The following is a 12,500-nucleotide window of genomic DNA, read 5'->3' as shown; positions in this document are numbered from 1 at the left end:
GAGGCAATCGTAAAATCCCAGGCAGTAACAAACGACCATGCAGAACGAGGAGTTGCCTTGATCCAAGATGCAACAAAGTCTGGCCGATTTAAGAGCGAAGAACAGCTGCAATATGCTCTGCAGGTTATCGAACAGAACCGGGCAAACTTTCCGAATGTGAAAAAATCCACCTTACTTCACAATTAACTAGTTCAACTAAGTGAAGATGTGTAACTTTGTGTATTCTATTGTTTCTGTGTTTGTCTCTGTAATTAAGAACTGTTTTTTGTAGTTAGAATTAATTTTCTGTATGAAACTGATGGCAAAATGTGCTGAATTCTGTCACAGACATCAAAAATTCGTATATGAGAAAACTTTGACGGCGTTGAGCCACCTCTAAATATTAATATTTTTTTATGAAACTTTACACATAATTTTTTTGTATGAAATGGAACCATTTAAAATGGTCAGACTTAACATTGCTCTTATTTAATTTTTTATCATCATATAAGGGCCACCCTAATATATATATATATATATATATATATATATATATATATATATATATTATATATATATATATATATATTATTTTATATTTATTACTATATTATGACATTTTATTTTCATTTAATTTTAATGATAGATTTTTTCGCTCAAAAAATGCTAATACTTTAAGCTTGAATCAAAGATCATAATAATAATATAATTTAATTCTGATAAAAAATATATTATCTAATTTAAAACAAATGTAATAAAAATATATAATTTAATTCTGATAAAAAATATATATATAATTTAATTTTGAAAAAAATTTAATTAAGATAAAAAAAATATATTCAAGTTTATTAAAATTAAAGTTAATGCTAGGGTTTTACTTAACTGTCAAATTTATTTAAGAACATTACTAAATATTGTTCAATATTTAAACTTTATTTATTCTTAAAAAAAATTAGATCATTTTTATCACAACTTTTTTTTTTACTCAAAATGAACATATTCCGTAGCTGCATCAAAAATTTGCACTAAAGGTAAGTTAAACTTTTTTTTATAACGCAAGTTAAAGCACAGCAATTATTTTTTAATAAATGATATATAAAGTGATATAATTTTAATAAATAGTGTTAGGAAAAATAATCTTTGCCTTCACAATAAAATTGCTAATAAAATAATAAACTTTTAATAAATAAAGTAAATTAACATAATTTTTTTATTTGTTACACTTTAACTTTTTTAAAACAAAAAATCATTTTTAGTTGTAAAGCCGCAATTAAAAATTTAAGAAATTATCATTTAAAAAAATTTAACATATTTCAACTCATTTATACAAATGTCGAAAAAGGAAAAAATTTGTCTATATCAAAAGTTTTTTAAAATGTAATATTAAATTTAGTTACTTAATATAATAGAAATTGTAAAAAACGAGTTAAATAACTTGTTTTGCAGTAATTAATGTTATTGCAGTAATTTAAAAAAGTTAATGTGTTTTAAAAATAAAAAAATAAAAAGAATTTTATGACATCAAATTCACTTTTGGCTAACACATTAAGCATTTTTTATTTAAAACAAGACCTGTATATATATATATATATATATATATATATATATATATATATATATATATATATATATTATATATATATATATATATATATATATATATATATATATATATATATATATATATATATATATACATTGCTTGGTAACTGAAGATTTTCAGTATATTTTAGATTAATTTTTTTAACAGGAAAACCTTGATAAAGTTTAATACAAAAACAGTTTAACTTTTTTAAGATGCAGGGTTTTTAAAATGAATGTTTAGACATTTTTAATTTTAATGATTAAACACTTTTTATGATAACTTTGTAAACAATTTTATTTACAATTAACTTGTTAACTGGGTAGAACAGGACAAAATATTTTTGTTTCAAAAGTTACTAAAAAACAATATATTAATTGAATTAGTACTGTGAGAGTCATATGTTTCTTGAAATGTATCCAGTGAGATATATATCCCATTAAAGAACATGGGAGATATTCAGCAAGAAATTTCAAAAAAAAAAAAGTAATTTATTGAATTTTTTAAACCAGAAATTTTATTTACTAATCATTATTTATCTAGTAATAATATCAATATTTACCAATCTTTATTTGCTTTCTGCAGTTTCCCTTCTTCTTTCTTTGATTCAAATGAAACACTAAAGTGTGATCGAGATATCTAAATGTCATATGTTATACAAATACACATCTAAATTTTATATGCAACTACAAATTTTTTCTAAATTTTAAATCTAAATAGGGAAAAAAGTAACAATTAAAAAAACCAAATTACAATATTTAAAAATAGTAACAAATAACCAGTAACTAGATTTCTACAAATAATTTCATTTAGAAAATTTTTGTTTTATTCAATGCACATAAAGGAAAAAATCTTACTTGGCTCACTGACTGTTCTAACTTTTCAGATAAATCCATTACTTGATTTGTTATGTAATCAACATTCTAACATAAAAATCAACATACAAATCAATTTTTCTTAAAATAATTTACCAAAATCCATCTAATACCCCCCTTCTTCTCTCTCTTGCTCTATACTCAAGTTCACTCTTATAAATAAAGAATTAAATATGCTTTTATTAGATATGATTTTAACATTTTTTAACATAAATTACTTTGAACATCTAGTAAAAAAAATATTGGTTTATAAATAATGTTTTTGGTTGATCACAAAAATTAAATCTATTCTTATTCAAATTTCTTTGTCTAAAAACTTTTGTCTAAAAAAGCTCCATAATAATTTTTGTGGTTTCTTTTAATACATGTATCAAAATAATATATTATTTCTTTTATGGTTAGTCCCAGCAGTCTGAAACTACAAAAATTTCTATTTCTTGAACAATTTGACAATTTGGAGGGGGCAGGGTCATTTACAATCATTTCAAAAATACTATAAGGGTTATTTAAGTAGCTTGATATATCTGATTTTAGATCATGTTTTGTTTTATTGCAAAAGACGATAGGAATGGTCAGCCCTACCCATTTGATTTCCTAAGAGTTGGAAAATCAGCTAAGAGCTGATTTTCCAAACATTTCTTCAGTTAAATATAGCTTCATGTCCATTAAGTGATTTTTTTTTCTCTGCTTAACGTGCTGAAATAGGTGGTTGTCTCCAAAAATGTTTACTGTGTGTCCTTCACGAAGATAAGAAATTAGGCAAAAAGCAGGAGTCCTTTTGTTAACAATGATATAAATATCAGATGTTAGTTATATTAAAATGCTTTTTAATTTATAATTTAAGCAATTTTAAATTGACTTTATGTAAGTAACTTAACTTTTATATAAAGATAACAATTATTAGGTCATAAAAGTGTTCATATTTGTAATGAATTATGATATTTTTTAAAGAATTCTTCTAGTTTTGTTTTATTTAGAGACAAGATTGTTGCCTTTGAAAAAAAGAGAAAGGATTTAAACAAACACAGGAATAGTATAAGTAAAAATTTATTTTTAAAAGGAGAAACTTTTACAATAATGCTTGAGGAGACATATGATGATAAGTCAAAAAAATTGAAGTGAAGATATTATGATGAAAGATAAAAATTTAAAAACTAGACAAGATATAGATTTTCTTAACAACCAAAAAGGAACATGTGTTCAAAAAATGTTAGGTAAAGATAAAATCTCAAAAAAAATTGTAAGAAAGAAAACAAAAAGTGAAATAAAATAAAACTTTTAAAGGACAAAAGAGTCAACGAGAAAACAGAAAGAGTTTGTTTCTGAGAAATTTGAAGATACAACAAAATGTTTAGAAACTTTCAATAATCTCCAGCCTATTAAAAAAATTAAAAATCTTAAACTATTCCTTTTTTTGTTCTGAAAAAATTTGGAAAAGATTTAACTCCAAAAGCACGATATGGAGTACAATTGCACTAAGTGCAAATCTTGCTTCACTTATAAATAACAACTCTGGAAAGACAAATGATTATTGTATTTCTAAATGAAGTATTTTAAAGCAGAAAAAGTTAAGTATAAATAAAACTGAATGTAATATTAAAGACAACTTTTTTATATTGGCTTAGGGTTAAAATCTTACCATGCATTTTGACTCAAAAATAATAGTAGAAATAAAAGAACTTGGTAAAGAGGAAGTTGAAAGACCAGCCGTGTTAATCATTCCTAATTAGAATAGTGTGTTTGACTATAAGTTTTAATAATTAAGTTTTTTATAAAAATTTAGGCTTCTAAACCATTAGGATTCATTCAAAATTGTCTCAATAATGAGATATTTCCAAGAAATAACTACAAGTGTTTTATACAATTAGCAGTTCTTTAGTTAGGTGGCTAAGTATAAGACTTTTAGATTTCCAATGGCTTCACATCATGCCAGATTTATAACACAAAGAGCTTATTATTTAAAATATGACCTTCTTCAGGCACAATTCAGTAGCTTATGTCCTAATATAAAATCATTACAAGAGGGAAAGCTGGTTCTTGAAATATCTTTATTTACACTATTTTATGTTTTGAATTATCTTAAACAGCTAAGTTTGACAGTTATAAGATGGGAAAACTTAGTTATGAATTTTTTATTGACAATTAAAATAAAATATTTAAAAAAATAGAAGAATTTATTGGCCCTGAAAGCAGGTTTTTCTTCATTTATTAAAAACGACTTTACATAAAACAGAATAGCTGAAAATCAATTCATCAAACTGGGACATATTTCCTGGTTATATTAGATTTAAAATTATTATGCCACTGGTCTTCTCGTTGTGAATAACAGTGCAGAACGTATAAGTTGTAATTTCGGACTGCTGAAACCAACCATAAGAGTACCCAAAAAAAATTGTTATATATTTTTTTAATACATATATCAAAAGGAACCAGAAAAATTATTATGGTATTTTTTTAATGACTTTAGTATTAGATTTTTTTAATTGACTTAGTATTTCATCGCAGATTTTTGTTTTTTAATAAAATAGTTTCAATTTAATATTGTATGCTTTTTTAAATAGACTTAAATTTTCACGCTGTAACTGACAATGATTTTTTTTTCCTTTAAAAATACGACAACAACTGTTTTGATGTTTTAACAATTTAAATGCATTTATAAAAATTGTTATGTTAAATAACTTTTAACCACTGATTTTTTTTTTTTAGTTAAGTTTTAATCTTACGCAAAGGCTTTAAATAAAATCAAAAATTAATTATTATGACCATTTTAAATAAAAGAATTATGTGTAAATTAAATGTTACACTTAATTTATTTTTAGTAGGTATGTATTTTTTGTGATAAATTTAAGCGTTTGAAACTATTTTTCCATGTCTTACAAAAATTTACAAAATAAAGTTTACAAAATTTTACCACTTGGACCATAAAAAGTCAAAGTGCAGAACATGCCTTGCGTATAGACTGTTACAGAGGTAACAGCTCTTTAACAGGCTGTAACTACTCCATTTACGGAGTATACACATTGACTAAGTAAGATTTAGGCATAGTTGATTTTACAATCAACATGTAAATACATCAACTGAGAGTTTTGGTTCGGTCAGATACTCTTTTAATTAAAAGAAAGTCTTTTCTAGATTTGAAACTAAAAAAAAAAAAATGTTACATCACAAAATTGAGACCCCACCTCCTCCCCCTCTAACAAATTGTCTACCTCCCTACCCCCTCCATGAAGTCTTTTTAAAATCATAATTAAAAATTATGATTTAAATAAAACTTCATTTTTTTTTTAAACAATTTTTTTTGCAACTTTTTAAAAAAAATGTTTACAAACTTAAAAATATTATATTTTTTTCTTTTCAATAATTTAATTTCACTTTTCAATAATTTAAATGAAATTTGTTAATTTATATATTAATAATCATCAAACAATAAAATTAATTTGTAAAAGCGTTTTTCGTAACTTTAAACAAAATATTTTAAAAGATAAATTTTAAAGTAATTTTTCTCAAATGCAATCAAAAATGCAACAAAAAGTAATTTTAACTTCAAGTTTTTATAGTTTTATTTTAAACCTAATTTGTTTTCTTTTTTGTAAGGAATTGTTTTGTTGTTTCTTTAGTTTTTTTAATTTTTTTCCTAGTTTAAGTTTAGCTTAACATTTCTTTTTTTAGTGCATTTCTGAAACATTTAAATCATCAAAACATCTAAACAGTTGTGGTCAAGTTGTAAACAAAAAAATCATTTGCGGGTCAGCAATTGTGTTTGATCGCACGCCATTCCTGTTGAAGCTTTATTTTGTAGAACTTAATTCCCGTCATCAAAATGTTTGATTACTTTGTCCAATGTCCGACTGTTAAATTGAGCCCTGTTTATATATATATATATATATATATATATATATATATATATATATATATATATATATATATATATATATATATATATATATATATATATATATATATATATATATATATATATACACACTGAGGCATATTTGTTTAGACGCATCAATTTTTTTCTCTTTATCTTAATTTTTTTCAATGTATTGTCAACTAAAATGCATGCAAGTTATTATCAAAATAATTGTTGTGTTGTGGACTAATAAAAACCACAAAAAAAATTTTTCTATGTGTCTTTATTAACATGTGAGTATGTTTGATATACAAAAGCACATTTTTAAATTGGAATATGTCTATAGACGCAATCAGGTTAATAACGGTAATTATTGATTTTTAATCACTTTTACACAAATAAATTGATAAATTTTAAAGTAATTTGATCTTTTGCTCTGCCACTATCATTTTTATTGCATTTTACAAAATGTCTAAAGGAAAGTATTTGACAGATGCTGAAAAAATACAAATTAATTTATATTGTGGCTCAGAAATCTCACCAGCACTTTCTATACAAGAAATAGCAAGAAAAATTGGAAGATCTGACCATGTTGTACAAAACTACATTGCAAAAGGTGACAATTACGGTGTAAAAAAAGCAACAAACGGCAACAAAGTATTAACAAATCGGCAAATTAATCGAATTTGCTTCGAAGTAACCAAAAATAAATTGAATGCAACACAAATAAAGGATAAATTATTATTGCCTGTCACCAATAAACATGTTGCACATATTCTACGTACAACACCAAATGTAAAGTGGAAGAAACCATACCAAAACCAATGTTAAAAATACACCATAAAATTGCTAGATTACAGTTGGCTAAAAACTATATGCATTGGACTCATGAGTGGCAAAACATAGTAATTTCAGATGAAAAAAAGTTCAATTTAGATGGTGCGGACTCTTACAGTTGTTATTGGCATGATCTAAGAGGAATAAATTACCCACAAACAAAACGAAATTATGGAGGAGGAAGTTTAATGGTTTGGGGTGGATTTTCTTATTCAGGAAAATTGACTCTGTGTTGTGGTTTACCTAAAATGAACTCGATAAAGTATACAGAAATGTTGGATGATGTTCTCATAACTTATATGGATGAAAACATGGACGATAATGCCATATTTCAGCAAGATAATGCTGCAATTTACAAATCTAGGCATTCTATGAAATGGTTTAACTACCACAACATCCTGGTTCTCGAATGGCCAGCTTGTAGCCCGGACTTAAATCCAATCGAGAATGTGTGGGGAATGCTACAAAGAAAAGTTTATGACGCTAAAGCAGCCGGACACCAATTTAAAACTGTTACTGAGTTAAAGTGTAAAATCCTTGAAGCATGGTCCGAGTTGGATCAAACTACATTTCAACGACTAGTGGAGTCAACGAAAGGCAGATTTTTTGAGGTGATCCAGTGTAATGGAGGACATACGCATTACTAATTTCCATCTTTTAATGTCAAAAATATGACTGCGTCTATAGATATATTCCAATTAAAAAATGTACTTTTGTATATCAAACATACTCTCATGTTAATAAAGACACATAGAAAAATTTTTTTTGTGATTTTTATTAGCCCACAACACAACAATTATTTTGATAATAACTTGCATGCATGTCAGTTGACAATTCATAGAAAAAAATTAAGACAAAGAGAAAAAAATTGACGCGTCTAAACGAATATGCTTCAGTGTGTATATATATATATATATATATATATATATATATATATATATATATATATATATATATATACATTAATTTTTTAAAAACATATTAAATTTAAAAAACATAACATACAGTCAGTAATGATGAAGAAGCAAGTGTGTTGACCCAATATTTGTTCCATAATGAGTCTAATAGTTTTTGATCTAAAGAACTCTTGAAATATGACATCTCCAATGAATAGTATCTAAACATAAAGGGTATGACAATCCAATAATATTAAACATAAAGGGTAGGAAAAAAATCAAAAAGTTCAGCTAAAGGTTTACTCCCAAAATGGTTGAAGTTTGTTGATTTTTAACATTTTTTAAATTCTTGCTGGACAATTTTTTTTATATAGAATAGGTCGCAGTGTTTTAAAATGAGTTTAAACAACTCATAGTTCATCTCGTCCAGACCTTTAAAATTTAAAAATTAATCCATAATTACTGATTTTATACAATTTTTAAAACTAATAAATTTGGTAATTTTTTGCAGTTTAAAGTGAGCAATAATACTAAGTACATATAACATTTGTACTTCACTTTCAAAACAAACAATGAAAAAAAATCTTCAAAATTTTATACAAAAATACAAATATTTTTGTTCACTGAGAAAAATATTTAAATTGCTTCACTATAAAAAGAATCTTCAAAATAGAGCACTTAATATTTCACTTAATATTTCAACACATTATGAAAAACAATAATAAAACAAATTTACAGACATTTTAAATATATAGCAATTAAGTGTTTGTTTAAAATCATGTGACTTCAAACAAACATTAGTTATCCATCAAAGACATCTTATTCAAAGTTCTTTAAGACAACTTATTCTTCATCTTATTCATCTTAAAAATCAGATTTGGTTCTTTGAAGCAATTTTATGAATAAAAAATAAAATACTTTAGCCTCAGTAAATTGACATTCAAAACTTTTAATCATTTTTTCAAAACATTCAATTTTTTGTTACTATGGTTTTTTATAGCACTAATAAACCACTATATTTTTCTAAAAAAGTATTATAGTACTATACAATCAAAACTTTAGAATATTAAATGCAAAAGAACATAGTTATAGCATGGTAGTTATTATTTTAAATGAAAAAGTTACTATACAAAGCGGACAACTTTACTATACAGGTGGACAACTTTACTATACAGGTGGACAACTTTACTACACAGGTGGATAACTTTACTATACAGGTAGACAACTTTACTATACAGGTGGACAACTTGTCTATACAGGTGGGCAAGTTTAATGCACAGAGACATCATGAACTGGAATATTTAATAAAAATTATAAAATTATTTTTAAAATATTAACTATTTTAAATAATATAATATAAATAAATACTGAACAAGTAAAAACATCTTTGAATAAATAGAAGAAAAACTGCAATCACTAAATGCAAAAAAACATATCTAATAGAAGACAAAAAAAAAACACTCTAGCTTGAATCACTTTAGAATTAATTAATATTTAGAATTTTGAATCAAGTAATATTTAGAAAAATATCAATAAATTTTTGAAAGCACTTAATAATAACAAGAGAAATAAAAAGTTATAAAATTTTTTAAACTTGAGCTCTCGAATGAAATAATTTCTATCAGAACAACTCATGCTTACTTGATCATTACATCAATTTAGGATTTAGTTATATATTATTTATAATTTATTTTATTTACTAATACTTATTATTTATTTATTAGTTATTACTATCTAAACAAATTGTTTAATTGTTTTGTTGCTCAACCTTCTAATTGAACCATAATTTGTAAATTAGTTAAAAAGTACACATTCTAACAAATTAACCATAATTATTTAGAAGCACATTTTATTTTAAAAGCATTTCTAAATAAAACGTTATTTTAGATAGTTTTATCATTTTCAAAAACACTCAGATTACCCACTATAATTTTTAATCACAAATGCCCAAGTAATTTAAGTAATTTGTTCCATATCTTTAAATATAATGACAAATTTAACACACATAATGTATTTAATGGTAGAACAAAAAATTTAACACACATAATGTATTTAATGGTAGAACAAAAAATTTAACACACATAATGTATTTAATGGTAGAACAAAAAATTTAACACACATAATGTATTTAATGGAACAAAAAAAAAAAGAACTATACTTACTCCTTACAGTGTACACCAAAATCTTCTATCTTACTAAGAGGTATTGTCTGATATTCAGAGGGGCCTTCATCTGGAGGTTTGAAACCCTAAATAAAAAAACTATACAACATAAAATAATAGTGACCGAAACTATTCAAAACAAAGATAACTGGTATAAACTTAATAAAATAGAAAGATAAACTAATAAATGAAAAAAATGCACTTTTGGATATGTTCGAAAAGCACCGATGTTAACTTTTCCTGCTGAAATTGTTCTAGTTGGATCTATCTAAAATCAAATCTGAATAATCAAAAATAATGCATAAAATAAATAAAAATTTATCTATAACAACAGTTTAAAAAAAGAATATCTACTTGTAGACAAAAGGTAGTAGAAAAAAAAGGGATGATTATGTTATGAATGTGTGCTGTTTGAAAGACAAAAAAAAACAATTTGTTTCTAATCATTAGCAATATTGAAAATTGAAAAATAAAGATTAAACAAGTGTAAACATTATTAAAAAAATATTATATAACATTTACTTATAAAGTAATTATGTATAAATATTTTTATAGATATACATTTTAACCCTTACAACTATAGCAACAAAAGGCTCCTGAAACTGCTGATGAAGCATCTGTGTGTTAACATCAATTCCTGATAACCAACAACCATATCCTGGATGCGAGTGATACCAACCTATAGCATTTTCAAGACGTCCAACCTAAAAAATATTATATATCTTATATATATATATATATATATATATATATATATATATATATATATATTATATATATATATATATATATATATATATATATATATATATATATATATATATATATACATACATACATATATTCATATAAACATATAACAGGTGGTTACTAAAAATCCGGACTTACTTTCAAGGGCAATTACACCTATAGTTTTTAAGGTAGAGATTAAATAAAAATATCACTAAATAGAGTTTTCATTTATTTATTTTAATTAGGTTTGTCTTCAACCAGTCTGTTTCAAGACGAGTTGACCCAAAAAAGTAAAAATACAAGGTTAGGGACAATTTTTTTCAGACAAAGCTTTATTCTGGTTTGTAGTTGCTTCACATATTTTGCTTGCCAGTTACTTTCATATACTTTGCTTTTCAAAATAGCCCAAAAGTTTTTGATTAGGAGACACTCTGGTATGGCTGGTGGATTGTCAACTTTTTTGACAAAATTGATATTAAAAGTCTCATAGCAGTTAGTCACGGTTTTGGCATATTGTGATGAAGCCAGATCCAGCTAAAATACATAATTACCATCGGCATGATGAGTGCTGATGAACAGCACTAATTTTCCCTTAACACAATCCATTTCATAGATGACTTAATTGACTGTAAGGCCACTGGGGACAAAAAATGGCTTGGAAATACCTTTGTCAAAGCAGCCAGCCAGACAAGCAACTTGGGTTAGAACTTGCGCTTTTTGTGATATTTAAGGTTCGGTGGAATCTTAAATATCACAAAAAATGGCAATTTATTGCCGACCTCATTTTTCCTAATTCCGAGGGTTGTATATATATATATATATATATATATATATATATATATATATATATATATATATATATATATATATATATATATATATATATATAATAATAATAATAATAATAATAATAATAATAATAATAATAACAATAATAATAATAATTAATCATTAAACCATTGAAAAAGATTACAAAAATAACCAGCTTAGGTATATCTTGCACTTCTGAGGTAATTTAAGAAGTTCCTATTGATAAATATAGCACAAAGAACTCTAAACTTATTAAAAATGATATCTTCACTACAACCTGAACTTTCATGGGTTTAACTTTTGGTTTAACTTTAATGTCAATTATACAGCAAAAAAATAGTTAAAACACAATGAGTAAAACAACCGGTGATGATAATATTTTAACTATTAAAAATTGTTAAAAATAAGTTAAATTATAAAAAATAACTTTTTTTATTATTTAACCAAAGATAATTAAAATTGAAATATATTTTCCTAAAAGAAAAAGTCAAAAAGATATCACTAAAACTTTTCATTTTTAACATTGGTTAAGCAACTCAAAACTTATTTTTTAACATAGGGTAAGCGGTCAGAAACTTTTCTTTTTTAAAATTGGGTAAACAATCTATTAAATAGCTGTAGTTGCTTTTTCAAACAGAAAAATTTTTTCATTACATTTTAATTACTTAATAGATTCTTATGGATAAAAAAAGCTATAAGTTATAAAGATAATCTGCTTGATTTTACTCTACTGACTAAAATATTTTTTTTAACTACAAAATTCAATGTGCAACT

General features: G+C 24.5%; 1 protein-coding gene across 2 annotated transcripts in view; it reads right to left on the bottom strand.

Moving 5' to 3' along the window:
• The window catches only part of LOC100214490 (COP9 signalosome complex subunit 5), a 26,442-nt gene that overhangs the window by 7,772 nt on the left and 6,170 nt on the right, over positions 1-12,500 (bottom strand). For both annotated transcript variants that reach the window (XM_065811521.1, XM_065811520.1), the window contains exons 4-9: positions 10,760-10,888; positions 10,387-10,452; positions 10,185-10,270; positions 8,132-8,243; positions 2,419-2,484; positions 2,124-2,200 (exon numbers count right to left, since the gene is read on the bottom strand). In XM_065811521.1, the coding sequence (XP_065667593.1) occupies positions 2,124-2,200; positions 2,419-2,484; positions 8,132-8,243; positions 10,185-10,270; positions 10,387-10,452; positions 10,760-10,888 (536 nt within the window). The remainder of the gene's footprint in view (positions 1-2,123; positions 2,201-2,418; positions 2,485-8,131; positions 8,244-10,184; positions 10,271-10,386; positions 10,453-10,759; positions 10,889-12,500) is intronic.

The sequence above is a fragment of the Hydra vulgaris genome, chromosome 12 (assembly GCF_038396675.1).
Source record: "Hydra vulgaris chromosome 12, alternate assembly HydraT2T_AEP".
In the NCBI taxonomy this organism is placed as follows: domain Eukaryota; kingdom Metazoa; phylum Cnidaria; class Hydrozoa; order Anthoathecata; family Hydridae; genus Hydra; species Hydra vulgaris.
This window is presented reverse-complemented; position numbering and strand designations above follow the sequence as displayed.